This window comes from Molothrus ater, chromosome 6 (genome assembly GCF_012460135.2).
Source record: "Molothrus ater isolate BHLD 08-10-18 breed brown headed cowbird chromosome 6, BPBGC_Mater_1.1, whole genome shotgun sequence".
NCBI classification, from domain to species: domain Eukaryota; kingdom Metazoa; phylum Chordata; class Aves; order Passeriformes; family Icteridae; genus Molothrus; species Molothrus ater.
In genome coordinates, this window is record NC_050483.2 from 40978475 (window position 1) to 41000210 (window position 21736).

The 21736-nt window shown below is 39.9% G+C and overlaps 1 protein-coding gene across 2 annotated transcripts in view; it reads right to left on the reverse strand.

Annotated features, from left to right (window-relative positions):
* Positions 1–21413, reverse strand: part of SPTLC2 (serine palmitoyltransferase long chain base subunit 2) — a 77489-nt gene extending 56076 nt beyond the window's left edge. The window contains exons 1-5 of one of the 2 annotated variants that reach the window (XM_036384208.2): positions 21324–21413; positions 10175–10369; positions 3171–3325; positions 1984–2132; positions 1530–1654 (exon numbers count right to left, since the gene is read on the reverse strand). In XM_036384208.2, coding sequence (XP_036240101.2) covers positions 1530–1654; positions 1984–2132; positions 3171–3325; positions 10175–10369; positions 21324–21413 — 714 coding nt within the window. Of the gene's footprint in view, positions 1–1529; positions 1655–1983; positions 2133–3170; positions 3326–10174; positions 10370–20871; positions 20893–21323 lie in introns of those variants that run through there. The other variant, XM_036384207.2, reaches the window with a different exon arrangement.
* Positions 21414–21736: the final 323 nt, after the last annotated feature.

The following is a 21736-nucleotide window of genomic DNA, read 5'->3' on the forward strand; positions in this document are numbered from 1 at the left end:
CCTGTACCATTTATGACAAGAGTTGGTTTACTAGAGTGAGCTGCATAAAAAAGGTATGTTACATGCCCTGAAATTTACTGTTCAGATTCCCTTAATGGTTGTAAAACCTGCTGAAGTTCAAAGGTGAAAACTCAGGATCTGAGTAAGGTGTCTCAAGAGTATTCTCATAAGGTATTGAAGATATAGAGGGCTCCACATGGAAAAAAAAGATTGAGTAAGTTTGCAGGAATGAGTCATTTGTAGTGACAACAATGAGCAATCTACTTCAGTACCTGACAGTGTGTACTGAATCTGAAAGGTCTCACAGAAATTATGAATAATTTTTCTGTTGAACATAAAACCGGAGAGATGTGGAAAGACAAAGAACCAAAACATGCAGGTAAAAGACATTTCAGAAGCAACATATGTTGCTCAGATTCATAGCACTGCAGAAGTATTTGACTCCAGAAAGATTAGATTTGAAGCACTGAATTTCTCTCTAGCATCAGACTCAAAGAAGTTTTTTTTTTAATATGCAAAGCATTTGATACTTAAAACAGACCAAAAGAAAAGGCCCATTATGTAGACAGTGCTACTTCCTTGTTAAAAAAAAAAAAAGAAAAAAAAAGAAAAAAGCATACAGGAAGACACTGCAGCTAATGCAAAAGAAAATCAATCACCGGGAAAAGCTGTCAGGAAGAACAAGGCAGCAAATTTATGATCTGTAGATATCAGACATGGAAGATTTAGGAAGTAATCTCAGGAAGTGAAAAAAAATAAATTAAATAAAAGGAAAATAATTCAAAACAATTCAGTAGACAGGAGCAAAGAATTCCAATAGACTAGCAGTATTAGGCTGACAATGAATCATTTGCCAAAAAAAATCCAACCTGTTCCAGTACTTGCACTATTTTACTCTAAGTAGGAGCTAAGAGAACATGTATTTTGCATCAGAAGAAGCAAAGAAAAATTTCATTTTTATCTGATTTTCCAATAACTAAAATAGCAGTGGTGGAGAATACTGGACACTCAGACTAATTGTCTCCTGTTTTATGGGGCACACAATAAACATCATGAGTCTTTACAGTTAACCTTATTTCCCTGAAACAACCTTTCTGCTTCTTCCAAGGAAGGATTTTTTAGCTGTCACTCAAAGATAATAAATTCTCCATGTACCAATATGCAACTCAGCTTATCTGTGTAGTTGACACAGTCGGTTTAGTGTTTCAAAAGCACCAAAATACCTTCAGCCAATCAGTCTGTTAATCAGCCACCATCTCACACACCAAGGAATAGCCTGAGGAAGCAAGCCTTAACATGCCAGGCTTTCTTCCAAAGAGAAAGTTCTATGCTGCTACTGGTGCCATGGATGCTGTTTCCCAAAGAGATTTTTGCAATGGTTAGAGATGCATTCTGTGACCTACAGTTTCCATAGAGAATATCTGCAGGGGCTGCCACTGAGGAAAAACAAAAGCAAACAAGTAGCTTTTACAAAAATTAACCACTAAAATCTTTGCTAGGTGAGCTTTTGTCGACGACTTAAGCCATACCTTGCCAACTAAAGCAGGAATGTTCATAGAGTTGGTTGCAAATCCCATTCCATAGGCCATTGCAGATTCCACACCTAGGAACCTGGCAACTAGCTTTTCCAGCTCCTCATGCTTGTCCAAGTTTCCTGCACATAAAATGAATGGGAAATTCAGAGTAAGGAGAAGCTTTCACTACTGCTAAATTCTACAAAGAGATTTTCCACCAACCAAGCTGTGCTTTATTTAAAGGCCCATAAGGGAACACTGAAAAAACTCCATATATGAAAACGTAAGTAAAACAACTGCTGTGCAACATAAACTAAATCCAAGAAGTCAATTTGTCTTCACTGAAGTAAAAGCTGCTTTATCAGTTACACTAAAGTTCAATGCTGAAACAACTAATGTTTTAAAGACCTGCAATCAGATAGACTTAGAAATAAACATTCAGGGAACACACTATCATCCTCCAACTTACCCATCTCCTGCCGGGTGCTGCACACCCCAGCTCCATACTGGGACAGAACTTTAGAAGCTGCTTCTTGGCAAGCCCCAGTCTTCTGTGCAAACCCAAGGTAGTTGTAGGAACCCATATTTATGATGTCTTTTATCACTCTCCCTGTGTATCTGTGTTTTAAAAACAGCACAAGTTAGGACACCCAAAATTTTAAAAATTATCTTAACCAGAAGATTATTACTTCACTTTCCTAGACTATACACTGAAATGTTAAAACTCAATAGAACCAAACATTAAATTATTTCACTACTGCCTCTCATCATCAAACTGCAACAATCAGTTAAAAAGATTCTCTCCCTATCTTACAATCTCAAATTAATTCCCAGAAGAGTTTACAGTTACAGGTGAACTTGCTATCACACATGAAATTGCTTGAGGCTTCTCAAACCACCTGTTGCTGTGGCATGTTCCTCCCTCCATCCCAGAAACATACAACTTTTCTTTCAATTACAAAATAACATCTCTAGATCAATTAACTTGGCAGCCTCTCAAGCGGGATATCCTCTAACCACAGAAAGGAAACACATCTGGCACTTTTGTGCTAACAATACGTGACAAGGAAAATAAGGAAGAAGTTCAGCAGAAAAAAATCAATTTTAATTCTTTTGCCCTTGAAAGCCAAGAAGAGATATAACTAGTTTCACTAAGCACTGTGCTGCAAACCTCTTCACATCAAACCTGTGATACGTCATTTCCAATTTGTAAAAATCCTTTCTTGTATTTCTTATTTTGTTTCTACAGACTACTTCAGTTCTGACTCAAAACAATCATGTCAAATTCAGTTCAGACAGCAGCATTTACTTAAAGTGGCAGAACTTCTTCTCAATCAACACAAAGTCACAAGCAGCAGTGCAATCCAATATATCCACAGCAGGTATTAATATTATATGCACAAAGGTATTAATTTTATTACAGGTGTATGTCCAGGAAATCTTAATACAGTAAGGTAGCCAAAAGATTGTATCACCTTGGTGGCTAAATCTATTTCAAAAGAGCAAAATTCATTGATTCAAGCTGCTAGAAAGCTCAAACTTTCATAATAAAGTTCATAATTCACTGCTCCTTTGACCTCACACCCTACAACTAGCTCTTAGAGACCCTATATTTTAAGGCAGCTCTTGCAAGTGTTTTCTTCAGTTTTGACTCACGTGAATGTCCAGTTATAGTCATGGGAAACTCTCTCCATCATGTCCACTTTGGCCCCTGGCACACTGCAGATTGGACGGTTCCAGCTGTCCCGAATGCGCATGTAGAGGTTTCTGTTGTAGAAATTTTCAAAGTCCTGGTACAATGGGACAAAGTCCTGAAAACACATCAAAAGCACTCAAAGTGAAAGGAAAATATATATGACAATAAAATAGGAGTAGCATGAATAATTCTTATCTGTCATTCTGGCATAAAGAAAAAACTCAGGAAAACACAAAATATAAAATAACCGCCTTCATTAAATCATGGGCATATAATCTTTGCAGGAGAGCTACAGTCAGCCTCTGAGTTAAGCAGAGCAAGGGAACATGCAATGGCTTTTTGGCACCAAACATTGCTGTACTGAATACACAAAGACTTTGGAAAACTAAGGTGCTCTACCATATTTTATTCTGTGCATAAGGAATGCATTTAATATAGCACCACTAGCATTATTCTACACATTACCATAAGAACCTTCCACAATTTTTTGTTTTCAATAGAAGCTAATAAGCTGCATTATGGTACCTCTCTTCTGCACAGCTTATCAACACTGAAGTCCCACATGATTTTTATGAATGAGCCTTTCCTGAATTTTAGCTTCCCTTCCAATGTTTTCCAGGAAAAGTAAGTCACTGCCTTGAATGGATAACACAAGAATGTCAAACTAACCGTGGCAGCAAGGACATCTGAGCCCTCAAGAACATTTTTTTCTTGCCCTAAAGTCACAAGATTTCCTTTTTACTATTTAATTAAAGAAAGTTTGACATTTAGTAGAGATAAGAATGCATAATTCATTAGCTTCTGTTGGGGGGGGAAAAAAATCACCACCTTTTTAATCATCTACAGAAGGAAAAAGTAGAATTTATTACAGAGGTATGAGCCAGCCGAGCATTTCTTCCTGTTTTTCACAAGAAAAATGCAAACATTGTGATGGGAATTTTATTTTTGGTGACAGTATGAGAAAGGCAGAGTATCTCACCAAGTACTGTAGCGTCAGACATTTGTACCACTAAGCAAAACTGAGAGCATTTATGGCAGATTTTTAATAAAAACACAAACAGGCACTTACAAGCTCTTACTTACAATGCTTGCCTGTAGGAGTACTTTTTTCATTACCTTCCTATTTTAATGATTTAACAACCTTGCCCTTGCAGTTTGGAGTAAAAGAACATTTAGGTCCACACCTTTGCATCCTCCTACCAGCAGCTGCACAGAAAAGACCAAGCCCAAAAGTGCCAACTTCTAAGCAGATACAGCTGCACCTAAACCCATTTCTGATCTACCTGTGTCAAAAAGGCACAAAGATATTCATTTCCATCATTTCAACTGTGGAAACACAGCCCAAATTTAGCTAGCAATCACTCTTTCAGAGAATCACAAGTATGTCCTTTCTCAAAGGGACAGTGGGAATAAAATTTCTAGGTCCTAAGATGCACAGAAGGGCAATTGTTTCTTCCATGTTCCTGTCCCAATTCATGACACAAAATCAAAATAATTACCTGCAATTGTTTCAAACCCCCTGCTATGTTACTTCTAGAGGGGTGGGGGAAGTGAGACCAAAAAGAAACAGTGGCGCATTAGAAGATCAATACTTGAGAGATTTGTTAAATCTAATTAAAATCTACTGAGATGCTTCTCAGTATCTTCACCTCCTCTTAACCATCAACACACAAGATTTAAGCTTTGCACAGCTATCCAAGCACACCAACTGTGTGAGTTGAGAAACAATTGGTATTTTAACCAAGGTTCTTGGCTGGAAGGGGGAGGCTGGAAATGAGTCATCTTACCAACTCAAGCAGGTATGCCTGGGTCCATACAGCCCAGTCTCACTTCAGATTACTCATCAGGTGAGTTTTCTTTTGAAACCCAAGCTGACAAAGCCAGAACAGTAACAAGCTCAACTGGTGACTTAAGGACAACCATCCACAACAGGCTGGCACCATCAGTATAGGTAACACAAGCATTTTCTTTTAAGAAAAAGCCAGCATTATAACTAAGTTTAAAGTTACTGCGTGGTAGAGAAGTTCTCTGAACCTACTGAATTATGATAAAGAAAAAATATGTTTTAAAAGTCAACAAGAATTCCAGGAATAAATTATGGGTAAGGGAATGAAGGTTTAATATGGGACACTAGCTTTAGTTTTTTGGAGTACCAAGTTGTAGGATTGTAGTAAAGGGCTTTAAGTATAGGTGTCAGCACACTGTCAACTCCTTTGTTATCTATACATGTACTGCTCCCTCCAACAAACCATCCTCACATAGGCCTCATGAGAAAGTTCCTTGGAAGAGAGCAAGCAGGATATGTTATTTTGGCATAATGCAAAAACGGATTGTCTATTTCCTCAGTGATCCTAACCCCACTGAGGGGTTCTAACGACCCACACATCTGAGAATGTAAAAAACAAAGGGTAAGGATATTGTGCCTTTATAAACTGATACTGACTTTTGGAGTTTCAAAGCCCTCTTTTGGAGCTGGCATACAGGAGCAGATGGTCTGCTGGTTGGTTTGGGGGCTGGTTTGTTTGTTTGTTTACCTCCTCCATCCTTCTACAGTGTGGCATTCCAGATGAAGAGTAGATAGTACAACAAAAAGACCACTTGAATTCCTCGTGCTAATTTAATGTTTTCAATCTTTGAACTAAAAAAATTAAACACCTGGGGAGGAAGGGAAGGATGAACTCTATCAATCCATACTTTTCACCCAGAGGGCACTGGAAGAGACTCCCAAGGGGAAGTGGTCACAGCACCAAGCCTGACAGAGATCGAGAAGTTTGGAAACCCTCTCAGGCACATGGTGTAACTCTTTGGGATGTCCTGTGCAGGCCTCAGTGGCATTGTGGGTGCCTTCCAACTTAGCATATTCCGTTATTTAAAATTTTTGACACATGCAACCACAGTGCTCAGCTGCAACAGCATCCTAGAGCTGGAAGTAACCACTATCACCTTTAAATCTTGTTATTGTCATCTTCAGATCTTGTTATTTTTCTATGAAGTTCTGTCATCTTATTTCAGATCCAACACTCTTCCTAGCTGTAAGGGTCCCTAAGAATATCAGTCTGAGATTAAACACTTTCATTCAGAGGAAAAATATTCTAGGAATTGCTTCTTTGAGCAATCTTCTGAGCAAACAGTCAAACAACTGCAACACTGGACCCAAAACAGGGAGCAAAAGCAGCAAGTTCTTTCATTTATGGAGCTAAAAAAACCCTAAACAGCTCTATTCCTGCCAATTTCAGCCTAGAACACATCCTCTATTGAGGGGATGCCTGATGAAGAAATTGAAGTACTAGTGGTCTCCCAGAAGCCTCAAAAGCATAGCAATTTCAATGAAAAGCACAGCCAGTCAAGGGAAGAACAAAATTCTCCCTTGGGGTACAACACCTTAGCATAGGTGATTTGGGAATTTATTATTTCATCATACTCTAAATGAATATTGCAACAAGTGAAGGTCATAATGAGAGCTTTGTAGCCTCTAGCTCAGGGCACAGGGACATGCAAATGCAGTGATTATGCTACTTTCAGAGCCAAGTTTTCACAGCATTGCACCTAAGCTAACAAATGGTGCCATGAGCACCAGCAGGCTTATCTGCAATTCACATAACATGCTCTCTGATAACACACACAGAACTGACTCTAAACAGAAATCCAGAAGACAATTGCAACAAATTCCAGGCCTCTAAAAGGAAGCAGAAAGACTAGTTTCACCTTGCTGTTGTGTGAGTCAAGGAAAGTGGAGCAATAACTGTGGGTAGCCTTTGTATCATCAGGAGGCCCCTGATGAGCTACACAGATGCTAAGACAACACTGAACAAACAATTCCAGTTTACTGCCCCTGAAATATCCCTACAGCTGGACTCCTGTGAACACGTGTTTGAAAATCCCAAATGCTAGCAACATGTTCTAGCAGGGCAAGCTACAGAGCATGAACTAGAATATTAGAGAGTTACCAGGCCCATTCAGAGTCACTTCCAAACACAAAACATGGAAGGTAATCAACAGGCAAATCAGGCTGGAGGAAAGGTTAAAGTGATTTTCATCCTGCCTGTAAAATCCTGGAAGCATTTTGCAGATTTAACTATATTTTTTGACTAGACAGCACACTAAATTGGTATGCATGAATTGATTCCAGGGTAATTGAGAATTGTTAATCTTGCCATTTACCCATGCCTAAAACAGACCAGTAATGCTTCAGAGAGGATGTGCTACACAACACTGGTTTCCAGGAAAAGCTCAGCTGGATGTATTTTAAACAAAGCCAAAACCCATGAAACTATTTCCTGGAAATCAGTACTAGCAAAGTCTGCCCCTTTTCACCCTTTGGTGTTTCAACACTGAGTGAATATTAGGCTTTCTTAGAATCATTCATATCAATGCATGGCTCTAATAAATTCCAAGGAATTTACCTGCCATCAGAAACAGCTGTAATTCAAACCTGTTCAAAATTCTGCTCTGCTTTTTAAATTTGCAGTTTTCTAGTTGTAATGCAGAGTAAGATTATACTATTAAGTGACAATTTAAGGAAGAACTTGCTCTACTGAAATAAACTGCCCTCCATAACATAGAAAAACTGAGTCTTTTCCTTGTATTTGTTTTTAATACTATTTTGGACCTAAGTTTATGTTATGCTTTTAAATGTAAGCACCTTCAGAAACACACCACAGAAAATCCACATACTTCAATTCCATGATTTTCAGAACAAGTTCATTCAGCCCGTTACAAAATACTTCCTCACACTACATAATTTTGTAATTTTTTACCTATGGAATTATGAATTATTTCGAAGAGGTAAGGCTAATCCTTTTGCTTGATACTTAAGAAAATCATAATAACCGTGTTGGCTCTTGAGAATTTCAGTAATAAAAAATGTTAATTTCCACACAGAGGAAAGATTCCCACAAATCTGCCAGAAAGCACTCCAGTGTAATCACAGGGGTTCTCTAATTTGCACATATTAATAACAATAAAAAGTTGAGTTTTGAACCTTTTTTACACACTAGTACCTGTATTCCCTTACCAAAAGGTGACTGGGCTGTCATCCAGCAGAGAGACTCAAATATTGGAGAAAAGAACTTCAAAACAAGTAATTGAGCACACACATCTCCCTCCACCTCCTGCACCAAAATAACCCCTGGCTCCCACACTAGACATGCTGCAACGTGCTCTCGTCAATTCATTGGCAAGCAAACAAAGCTTAAAGCAGCAAAGGGTGAGGATAAGTACTGTATGTTCTAGACCTCACGTGACTGCTTTTCTATTTGTCTGATATCAGAAGCAGCTATTACAATCTAAGTGCTAGAGACATGATTTGGGGAAGTACACTAGGCTGAGGTTTCTCCAACACGAAAATTTCTTTAAACAGGATTTCCTATTTTTCATTCTTACGGAGTATTCACTGGCACTTCTTATTAGCTCCATCCACAGACATCCTATGTGCAAAACAAAACCAGAATACATGCATCTCCTCATGGGACCCGTAACCAAGACAGAAACTGAAAGAGTTTCAATTCTTTCAGGGTAAGATGAAATGCTGAGTTAATTTATAAAAAAATTCAAGGCCACATTTCTTTTAGGACTAGGATAACCTGTTGCTAACAACCTCTGTGCTTCAAGGTCCTCTGTGGCAATCTCTACTGAGAGCCTAATATCAATAATGTGTTACTGAATTACACCTACTACCTCCTTTTTTCACTCACTCAGATGTCAGTTTTAGCAATAGTGTAAATTTAAACTCCTGTACTTTTAACCAATATGAAACGCTTTTTACTCATTAAACTCCTGTAAGAATGTTTTGGAATTTAGTGCCCTACTATGAATCTGCTTAATTCTACCTCACAGTGTGCACAGAAAGAAGCTACTGTGAGGTCATTTTAGGCACTGGTCCTTAGCTACTGTAAAAAGATATGAACTTTATTCCAGTGCTGTCTCCAAAAAAAGGCTCCAAAGAAGCCTTCCCTTTTTTAGTTCTTTCCTGCCACCCTTGATTATTTGTTTGCCTTACTGAGATACCTTTTCTGCCCCCTGCTATTTTCTGCTAGCCAACTGCTTGTGTGGCTGCACAGAGAACCAGAAACCAGCAACTGGAAAAGGAACTCCCTTAACATTTTAGAAGCCACATTAGCTCTCTAAAGCAGTTGAGAAAAATAGTTTGAGAGAACCCAAATCAGCAAGAATAAGACCTTTGGAGACAGCTCACTGGTAGTCGCACTCTTCTAAGAGGGGTCACATAAGAAGTTAGCAAAAATATACCTTGTGAACTTCATGTTTCAGCAGTAGCTTCCTAAAAACAAGTAACTCCAGTAGGGAATAAAGATCCCTAAAAATAATTTACAAGGAGTGAAAATCAGAATTATCCATTCCAGGCTAACTGCTGAAGCAGGCAAGACCTTTCACCTGGTAACAGAAGCTTTTGTGAGTAGGTCGTAACATGAATTAATTCTTTCTAATCACTATCAGTGAGGCACAAGTCAGTACCTCAAATTACTCATCACCTAACCCGCTTGTGTTCTGGACTCCAAAAGAATTTAAAATTGTATAGCTTGTGCTCTGGATCTGACCCACAAGCTTCTCTTTGCAACTGCTTCAGATAAAGAGAATTAATAACATTTCTAAATCAAAACTCAGCCACCAGATCAGCATCAGAAAGCCTCCCATTGGTGTGAAACTAAAACCAGAGCCTTTCTTTAAGTACTGATGCTGGAATATGCAGTCTCTCTTTCCCAAACTCTTGTTTCTACAGCTGTATGTTCATGTAACTGTTGATGCAGCTTTGCACTGAGACAGATGAGGAAACTATTCTGAGGAAAAATAACTCAAAAGAAACATTATTTTTTTTATAACACAGCACTACTTGTATAGCAATTGGGGCATCCAGAAGACAAGGAAAACAGCAGAAAACTTTGAACACCACTTCTCTCCAAAGAAACACTCAAGCCTCAGCCCATGAACATTATTTCCCAGTGGTTACCTTCTGTTCTTCTCTTTCTGTTGCATTTTGACACTTCTCAATCTTCCACTGCCGCATGAAATCTCGCAGGTATCCAAAGAGAGTGAGAACACCATAGCCTACATAGGTCAGCACAGCAACCAGCATTGGTGTTTCTTCAAAAGCTTCATTGAAAGGCTTTTTGTATAATCCTCCATTGTGCACAATATGATTTATCTATAGTAAAAATTTAAAGAGAGGCAGTTGAGGTATTAATTGAAAAAAAGGCAGACATTACAGAGCAGTCCCCACCTCCGCATCCCCCACCACTCAGCAAAAACTGCTTCCAGCTAAGTTCAGCCATTACTGATAAACACTGCCAGCCTCCATTTATGAAGTTGCCAAATTGCTGATATAACCCAAGTCACAGTTACCAATCTAGGGTAGTTTAATCTAACATCTCATTAAAACTATTTAGTTTGCAAAGCTACATACAGAGCATTGCTTACACCTAGGCAAACCAAAATTAAAAAAGTGCCTCCACCAAGAGAGCACAAGTAACAGAACAGCGATGCGTCCCAGGTTTACTACAGAGAAAAACAAAATAGAAACTAATAGTTTTATTGATCTAAACAATATATTCTCAGACTTGGAAGCCTGTATTAGTGTAACAAAACAATCATAATCCACGTATCTCTGTAGCTGTTAGCCTAAAGACGCTGACATAAACACTGTACTCATCCATGAGGCGGACATGACACCACAGACAAAAAAGTCATTGTATACAGGGTCTCAACACAGCATATATGTCAGCATACAGAACAAAGAATGGCTTTCTGCATAAAATCCACAGTGAAAGTCATATTGCTACTTACATGTCATCTGAAGGTAGGAGATTTACTAGCTGCCTAGTGTATATAGCAGGTCTGTCTCAAGCACAATTACTAGAATATGCAATATTTGTGACTATTACAGAAAAACTTCACAGCTACAGGGCAAATGCTCACCCAATATTAACACTGGGGGGAAAGATCATGGTTTTAACTAGACTACTTTTTCAAATTGTTAAGTTAAAGATCAGATCTCATAAGTTAATGAATGAAAACATAGAAATCTAGCCATTAGATGCAAATGGATATCTTGGCTAAGTTTTAGAATGGCTGCACGATAACAGAATAGCTACATATGAAAGAACATTCTATAAGACATAAATCCCCTTTGTGTGGCATCAAATATATATAAAAGTAAGAAATGTATTTCTTAAAACGTACTAATCAGAAAAACCTCAACACCTAGGAAAGAGATTGAACCTAAATTCATCAAAAAAAGACAACGGCAAATAATTCCGGAGGGGTGTGGGCCAGCAGATAGAATAAAACCAGTTATTCACCTAGGTCACTCATACTATCATATGGGAAAGTAAGGTAGAATCATACTAACCTCTACAACAGTTGAGGAATCAATAAGGCACACATACTTGCTGGCATCACCAGACACTGAATTATTTGGAAAGTGATACCTGTTCATCTCATGTGCTGGAGCAAGTCTGTATTTTATGTTTGTCACTAATATCATGAAAGCAATTTTTCAGAAGCAAGGGGCTGTTCTTAGGAATACAATTATGCTATAGCAGTGCAGTCACCAAGTATAAACTGCAACAGCACCTTCCCTTCTGACAGTCATTTCTACCTCTTCCCTTCCTCTGACACGGTTTTTAGCAAAGCAAATCCTTGATTTGGACACAATAGTTGTGGGGACTTATGAATAGGTCAATGTATGGAAACAAAATAGCAAAGACAGAGCAGGAACTTCTCTTTTAGCAGCAGTACTTTAAGACAGATGCAGGTAACCAACTTGCAGTGCTTTGAGGCCAGGTTAAATACTGAAGTATTATCTTAAAAACACACTGCATACAGCAGTGGCTTAAGGTAGAAAATTACCATGGCTTTGGCAGAAGTGTAGGAACACTTGCTTACCACATTGCAGCTCAAGCGCTGGCAATTTAAGGCTTTAGTGCAGGCCAAAGGTTCACACACTATTCTCTTCATGAACACACCAGCCGAAGAAACTGCCCCTGCCCCACTGACTCCCACTTTGAGTCATCTGCACCAGCCTCCAGCTAGTACAACTAAAGCAACTAAATCTGATTATCAGCATAGCATCCCTTCAACACTGAACTGATCCATGTTGGAAATATAATTGTCTGCAGAAGGTTATTCATTAGACCTTAACAGTCTTTACAGCACTGCTCCACAAAGTCATTTGATAGAGCTCAGCAAACAAGAGGCAGCAGCTTTTGGAGAGAGAGGAAGGGCATCAGCACCATGACAATCACAGAATCAGTGAGCCAACAATGCAAAGGAAAAACTGCGAGAGCCACCTACCTCTTCTCTATTACTCTCAGAATTGCTTAACTGTATCACTGTGGCTCCTGTACACAAAACTATCGAATTTTGTTGCATCCAGGTACAAGGAAGATGACACACTGAAGCTTCAACCAGCACACAGTTTCACAGCTTGGGGAATTACAAGTAGAAGTTTGCATCCTCACATTGTCAGATCAGGTTGTGAAGGAGCAGGCACATTACATACCTGCCACCTGTGCCTGCCTACCAGCAGCTGATTTCTGGATAAGCAGACAGAAAACTGGTAGTGACTACTTTGCAAATAACCTAGATTGAATAACTAGAGATCACATCAAAGCTTATCAGGTTACCAAGCACCAAAAAGTAGTTACTGAAAAAAACAAACTAAGAGACCCAAATCTATGTGCAAACTTAATCAAAATAAAAACATACCATTTTTCCCAGGTCTTTGGAAGTGCCTGTACTTGTAACAAATACTAAAACTAAAAAAACTATTCAATATGGTCAATCCCAATATGTCACTAAGAAAGGCTTTTTAGGAATACCTGTATTGATCCAACCCATACTCCAATCAATTTCACCTCTCATTTTTCTTCCACCAGTACTAATACATCCTTAAATTTGCATGTCAGCTATGATATCAGCTAAGCAGCTTGTGTTATCCTAGCTGAATCAAAAAAAATTAAAGACTGAATGCAATTCCACAAACTCTTCATGAAGTATATGACTGTAAAAAATCTCTAGAATTTGACTACAGAAGAGACATTTGTAGTCACATTAAATACAAGCCTATTTGTTTTTCAAGCATGTAAGCCTTCAAATGAAGGCTTACATGCTGCAAGCTCCAAAGCTGCTGCAAAAGAACAGCAATTTTAGTTCCAGAGACCAAGAAAGAAGGTGGCTACAGTTCAGTGCCTAATTTCCTTTTATCGGGAAGAGAAAAAAGGTGTGGAAGATTAAGACTTTTATGATTTCAACATGCTTTATGATCATAAAGTGAGCCATGACCTTTGAAGTAGAATACACAGCATATCCAAGTACAAAGAACAGTCAGAGTTCACTTAAACACATGGATCAAAAAATGATGTGTATGCTCACCTACAACTCTCTTTCCTGTACTGTGCAGAGTACCTGTATGCAGAAGAGCACCATCACATTAAGGAACTCAGCTGCAGGAGAATCAGAGAGCACAACTCAGCTGCTTACAGAAGGCAGCAAAGAACCAGCCACGGGTAATGCCTGTGTTGGGTCAAACTCTTGGCAAAACAAAGCACATGAAACAGTATTGTAGCAGTTACTGAGCTGCAGCAGCATCAAACAGCTACTACTACAAAGGACTACACTGGTCTAAGCAGAACACATGAGAGTCTGATGATAATCACAGAATTTACTGAGTTGGACCCACAAGGACCATCGAGTCCAACTCCTGGCCCTGCACAGCACAACTCCAAGAGTCACACCACCAATTTGAGGGAGCTGTCCAAGAGCTTCTTGAATTCTGTCAGGCTGTGACCACTTCCCTGGGTAACTGTTCCCAGGTAAAGAACATTTTCCTAATATCCCACCTAAACCTGGCCCAGTACACCCTCATGCCCTTCCTTTGGGTAGTCACTGATGACTAGAATGAAGAGATGAGTGCCTGCCCCTCCTCTTCTCCTGTTGAGGATGTTGTAACTGTAATGAGGTGTGCCCTCAGCCTCCTCCAGGCTGAACAGACCAAGTGATCTCAGTGACTCTTCACAAAGCTTTCCTTCTAGATCCTTTCACCATCTCTGTAGCCCTCCTTTGGACACTCTCTGTATCCTTTGTGGGTGAGAAGACAAAAGCTGTGCACAAACACAGGAACTTTTGCAGATGCTACTGTAGACAACACACAGGATTTACCAAGGACTCTGGGTACACACCTTTCATGGCAGGCATGTACTTTAGGAAGAGAAGATGCTACAAGTGCAATACATGCTGCACAAGTACGAGAGCAGTACAGGGTAACTGCTTATTGCTGCTACCCCAGGAAAGGACCAGCACCCTGCATTAAAGAGGCCATTTCATTTCATTTCATGCTGACAGAAAGAACAAATTCACATGAACCTGGCAGACGTAATGTAAACACATTAAAAAGATTATTTATGCTGGGACACAACTTTGCTAAATTCTTATTAAAATTTAGTAGCTTCTCACTGCCACATACCACACATACTGCAGAAATTTTACTAACAGGTTTGCTGCTTCTATTTTTAGAAACACACTGTGAAAGACCGCATCCATGAGTGTGCCTCCGTATGCAAAAGTGGCCACAGTCATTACAAAGTATTGAGGAAATCAGCACTAGAGAAATCACAGCAGTGAGAATTCCATGAAAGGAGTTGCTCTAAAATGTTAGATACCTTATGGTAATTTTACTGTCACCTCTGGCCCTTTTCCTTGCACTGCTTTGCTTAGACTTTCAATCTCAGATTGTTGCACAGGTAAGAAGACAAAGTGTTTACTGCCAAAGTTAGAATTAACTGGTTTGAATCACATTTTAAGCTTTAAAAAAAAAAACCCACAGGAGATAAACTTGTTTTATAAAACAGACTTTAAGAGTATATTTTTAATTAAAGATTTGTTCTTCTTGACAGGTATTATCAAAAATTTTTATTTACAATTAGTTAGGCACAACAAATTTGACAGTACTTGTATAAGATGCACTTACCACATCTACAAAAACAGTGTAAATCTTCGTAACATTTAAAAGTTGTTTGGGCTTGGGTTCTCCCCTGCCCTCCATTAGCAAGTAAAGGATGCAATAAAACTTGGTGCTTTTTGCTAACTACATATTGGTGACAATTTGAATTCTACTGAGAATATACTATTTTTCTTCATTTTTTTTAATCTAAGAAAAGATTTAATTTTAAAAATTTTTAAATTAAAATAATTTTTAAATTCTTTACCTTAAATGACCTTAAACCTTACATGTAACTTTATCTATTATGTTTAGTAGGTTTCAGGCACACAGAATACTAAATATGATTTACAATAAAGATTTCCAAAGACAGACCAAGTCTGCAGTGCTTCTGCAACAAGTCAATCTCCAGGCTCTCAGATACCTCTGAAAGTATTTCCTGACATATTCTAGAATCTGCTCTCATTTTTATAGACATGAAAGCCTATTACTTCCTAAACTTTTCAACCCTAAGTATTCTTCAAAACTATACTTTTGAATTAAAAACAGTTCTTTTTCTAGGATTCATTTCTTAATGATGGCAAAACAAAAAACTGGAAACCTCACTGAAGAGGGGCCAATGCTTTACGTTCCACCTGGCGAAACTGAAGTCAATAGATAAATAAAGCTTTTATCCCCCCCAACAAATCGAACACATGAAATATAGAAAAAAAATTGGTTTTGTTGTACAATTAAGACAGAAAAATACAACATATCACTCAAGTAAATATAGTAAAAATAAATTAACTTGTATACATCTATAACAATTTCTGAAGAGCATTTAAGGCTTATCACCAGCTGAATTTGAACTGGCAATCCAAATAAATCAACAGATTTTAACACTTCAACCAAACTAATTTTTCAGTAGCACATAATGAAATCTAAGAGAAGCCCATAATATCAGCAGCTATCACAGGCATTTGTTTTCATACCAGCACAGACACACAGATTGTCAACAAGCACAACACTGGCACTACACCTACTAATTTAATATGATGACCTCAAATATTCATTTTGCCAGGGAAAATGCTGAGTAGCTGTTCCTTCCACAAAGGCTTACAGTCTTTGATAACTGAATTTGGTAGTAGAAAAAGATTGTTGTGCACAGGTACACTTTTTCAAAAATAGAGGAGTTTTGTCAATTAAATTATCTGAACAAGGTTGCAGTCTTTTCTAGGTCACACAACTTTCTTCTCACTTCAGTTTTACGTTACTGACACAATAAATACAGTCAATCATCAAACCAAGCAAGAGTTGGAAAGCAGTAATTCCTTTCCTCAGGTCTGATGTAAGCCTCAGAGTATAAGCTATAAGCCCTACAGCACACATCTTCACAGGGGTTTGGGGATTACATGCTAATGTCCAAACCTGGACAAGCTCCCCTGCAGTCCATGAGCTCACCTCTGTAACCACGGAATAACTAAGGTTGGAAGGGACCTCCATTGTATCCAAGCCCCAACTCAAAGCAGGGCTAATTACAACAGGTTGCCACGGGCCACGTCCAACCGTCTTGAACTTCTTGAACCCCTTCATGGATGGAGATTCCACAACCTCTTTGGACAACTTCTTCCAGTATTTTACCACGCTTGTGGGAAAAATTATTTTCCTTATGTGCAATCAAAATTTCCTGTTCCTCCAAATGACATGAGTTGCCTCTCCTACTATTGCCACATGCTTCCAACAGTCTGGCTCCATTTCCTCTATATCCTGCAGCCAGCTAGTTAAGCCTTCTCTCTTCCTAAGGTTGAGCAAACCCAGCTCTCACAGCCTCTTCGTTTCTTGGGGACCCTCCACTGGATTCACAGACTGATGTGGTTCTGTCAGGATCTTTCTGAGAAGCTCAAAACTGGATACCATTTGCAAGATGCCATCTCCCAAATGGTGAGTAAGGGGGAACAACCACTTCTTCAAGAAGAAGTTAATGAGATTTAGATTCTCAGGATCTTTTTTTTTCCATCAGAAATACTTAAATTTTAAATTTGTACACAGATGTGAAAAAACCTCATAATTCTGGACTCCAATTCCTTTTTACACCAGTGGATAGGGTAGTTATTTATCTTATCCTAACTTTCATCGAAACATGATTCACGTCACTAAACCACTTGTAGCAAGAAGAACTTGCAGTATCTGCTGCAGTCATCTTAAGTGTGCTCTCCAAAAGAAACTACACTAACCTGAATTCCAGCAAAAGCATCTTAGAAATCAGGATGAAGCCATTGTTCCCCTGCATCCTGCAGCAATCCCACAAGATGAACCTTTAAGCAAATTGTGCTATTTAAGAAGAGCAAGCACAAATCACAAGACTACACAAACGGTTTTCTGTATATTCACACCAAAACTTCCAGGAAAGAAATATCTATGCTGGCCGTTTTAATAGCTGCTAGAATTCAGGACTTGTAACAGTCTGAAAGGAATGCAAATCCCACAGTCCTCCCACTTTTATCAACCAAACTATAAACTTGTCTTCCTGAGGAAGCAGTACAAGGCATTGTTTACAAAGGCATGTATGTTATCTGGAAGTTGCTATAGGATGGTGTTTGAAAACCTTCTAGAAACACCAGGGAAATTAAAATTTGTTTATATAATTCCAGCTCCTATCTAACACACTCGGAGATACTGCACACAACAGAAATTAAGAAATTAAGAACTTGATCTCTAAAACCTATATTCCAATTTTATTTTTTTTAGGTTGAGACTACTTCTTCTTTAAGTTCTAGAAGCATAACAGAACCATTCTAATGTGAGAAGCTCAATTAAGGAGTAAAAAAAAAATCACAATACTAAGAATTTGGTAACAATAATAGGTGGATTCAAATCAATTATCTTGGAAAATAAGGGCATCTTCTCCCATTAAAGATGTCCCAATCTCCCTACTCTAAGCAAGAAAAAAATCTTTTCAGATGCAGCATTGGAAAACTATTAGTCATTTGCAAAACATTCCAATGGAGAAATACGTTCCAGTTTAAAATTGCACTGCAGAAAGAAAAAGCAATTTCCCCCCATTTATTATTCCCACAAGTGTCTTGATAGCTCCTAAACACCATTTTTATATTGAACTCAACACTCTCCCCAAAACAGCAGAAGGGCATAAAAAGCAGAATCATGCACAACTTGAAGAGGTAACTTCACATCTCTCTTACTAAGATTTGTTCTCTTTCTCCTTTCTATGTTCAACTCCTCACATCATGACAATACCCTTTGAGATGTCAGGCTTTTATCTGACATACTGCAGTATTACACCAGAGCTCTCAATCAATTTTTAGTCCATCCATAAATTACTATACTTTCTAACCATTAACTCCCTTAACTGTATACAATCAGAAAAAAGTCACTTTTCTCCAACATTACATAATTTTAAATTTCTATATGGTTCTTCAACCATTAAGGTGTTTTTTAAGTAATTAAGGTGTTCATAATGAGATTGAAATTCAGTGAATGCAACAATCTCTAAACAGATCACCTTCAAGCAGGAGCCAAGTGATTTGAACACAAGACACCTCAGGAAAGCCAAGAGCTGTTATTTATCTTAGTACTTCAGCAAAATATTTTTACTATGCTTGAACCCTAACTTCAAATGGTCACTTTCCCAGTCACTGATGATATTTCATTAATCTCCAAGGTAGCCAGAGTCTGTTACTGCACAGTTTTAGTAGGCAGCAAGTTTCTCCTCTCCTCTTACCAAAGAGGTTTAGCAGTTCAGAAGGAGACAAATACAATCTCTTTGAAAATTAAGTAAACAATTTCACCCTCTTCTGTGCATGCTGGAGTAAAGAACATACTCTATGTCAAATACCACCCTTAGAGAAGGAAGTATCATAGGGAAACATCTGAATTTAAGCTTTATTTTTTTTATGATAAAAACCCCCAAAATAACATAAACAAACAAATCAATAATTAAAAACCCCTCCAACTTACATAGATAACCTGAGCAGAAACATCCTAGGTAGAAGAGGACTCCTTTTTTTCAATCAGTTCAAAGTGGGTAAAGCTTTCCTGCACTATCAAGCCCTACTGGGGGACATGGTAAGGCACTACCCTGTCTCTAAACTCTCCCCTCAGAAACTCCATGGTTTTCCAGATAAATTGTCAACGACTGCAACATTTCTTTAAACTGACCATTTTCCTTTCCCTGCCTCTTCCCATCATCTCAGCTAGATCTCATTTTACCTCTTATTTCTTGCACAAAACCTGTGAAAGGCCTTCTTGAAAAGTTATTTTCCTCATCCTTACTTGTCTGTTTGGTTTTTTTTCCTACTAAGTAACAATCACATTCTTTTGTGCTAGCTGCCTTGTTTTTGGTACTTGCTTACAGTTGCAGATTTTCAAGTACTCTACGTGGTAAGTATGTAGTATATACATACACAGCAAATATATTCAATACAAAGTGAGCATTCACATGTTTCCCTTCTTCTGTAGAAAGGCCCAAAAAACAAAACTGAAAAGGCAAAAGACCAATCAAGTAGCCAGTGATATCAGAATCTCTGATATATCAGCAAACACATCTTTTGGCAGCTTACCACCAGGGATGCTATCTAAGAAAGATGGACATAATTAGCTCCCCTAAGCAATTGCTTATTCCAGTCCAGTTCTAACATGCGGACCCTCACTTTGAGAGTTAGCATAAAGCTAGCCCACATAAAATTATGGAGAAAAAATGTAATTATAAATCTGTTTGACCAGCAAGCAGCTGCCAGAAAGGTATCAAACTTTCCTACACTCTTATATCTCACACTGCTGCTGCTACACTTTAGATTTTTGGTAAGATTTCTCATGACCACTTCTCCAGTGAACCCTGACCCACTTTAGAAACAGTTATCTCAAATGTCTCAGGTCTCCAAAACATATCTGAGCATAGTATCATGTGCAAGCTACTAAGTGAATAGAACATCTCATAAACCAGCAAGGTTATTAAAGCTTCCTCAGTTTGAAGTCTAAGTTTTTTTCCCATTCACATGCTGCATCACCCATGTTTTCCAGATATGCAGGTAAACAAAGCCCTTGAGGAAAATGCTTCCCTACCTCACTTTCTGTTCTTCTGAAGTAGAAGAATATAACTTTATTCAGACGTTCTCCTTTAGAAAGCACAGGGTGGGGAAAAACTCTCACAGAACAACACTCTCCAGCACCACACTTTGTCTTATTACAAAGATTTACATGTAAGATTTTATAGCCAGCAGGGCTTGGAGTTTGCAAGGCAAGACTACCAAAGCCACAGCTCCCCGAACCAGCACAAGCTGACACTGCTGCCAGCTGAAGGTCCTGTACCTCCCTCCATTTGTTCACTTCCAGTATTGTGCTGTATCTCTCAAGGGCCAGGGCATGACTGTGAGCATCCATCCACCCAAAGAAACACAGTAAGTATCCTCAGTTAAAGATAACTCAGGGGAAAAAAAGTCTCGTTTTACCCTGCATCAGTTCTCAATCCAGTTCACACAGTGAGTGCACAAGCCTACACTGAAAAAACAGAAGGGACAGCCGAGGACTGAAAAACAGAAGCAGCAGGAGAGATGATGACAGAGGAAGGCTTTTCTGCAGCAGCTTGAGATGTTCGAGGAAACACAACCTTCTACTGAGGCTGAATTCATGACAACCTTTTAAGTTCTCTACACTGTAACACAAAACTTGAGTGTTTTGCACAGAAACAACTCAAGTCTGCAAGCACAAATACACACTTGCATGGCAGGCAGTTGGTACAGCCGGATGGGAAGCGCTGCATCAGCCTCCAGCTCTGCTCTAGGGGAAGTCCCTGCTCGAGGCTACCTGTGCCCACAGCCCCGCGCGTCGCACCTGTAACAGCGAAACAGGGCGAAGGACTGCTGAAACCTTCTCTTCTAAACCACACACCTATGTGCTACAGCGAGGTTTAAGTTCAAAGCTCTGGCACCGGTAAAAGCCGGGCAGTGAAGTTACAGCCATGACCCGAGGGACAGTCATTTCCCACGCCGCCACCAGTACGGTGAGCGAGCATCCCCCGGGCGCTGCCCTCCCGCCCTCCCTAGGCGAGGGCGGACGACACAAACCGCTGGGTTCTGCCGACACCCCTCACAGCCACACCGCGGTGCCTCCCGGGGCCCCACCGCCGCGCCCCCCGCCCGCCCCAGCGCCTCTCGTGCCCCGCGCTCACCTGGGTGCCGGGCGGGCCGCGCACGAAGCCGTTGCGGAGCGCGCCGTGGGCGCCGCAGCCGTTGGCGCGGGGCCGCTCGGGCCGCTCCATCGCGCCGGCCCCGCCGCGCCCGCTCCGCCGCCCCCGCCCGGCCGGGCCGCGCCGCACCGGAAGCGCGGCCCGCGCTGCCCCAATCGGCGGCGCGGGCGTCACGCGAGGGGACGGGCCCCGCCTGGCCGCGCCGACGCGCGTGCGAGGCGGGCGGCCGAGGCCCAATGGCAGCCCGCGCGGCAGCCGGGTGGGAGGGGAGCACGGAGAAGGGAGGGGCTCCCCCAATGGCGAAGCGGAACGCCTGTGGGGAGGCGGAGACAGAGGGTGAGCATTGCCCAATCACTTGGCAGGGATAGGACGGGGAGCCAAGGGGAGGGGAATAA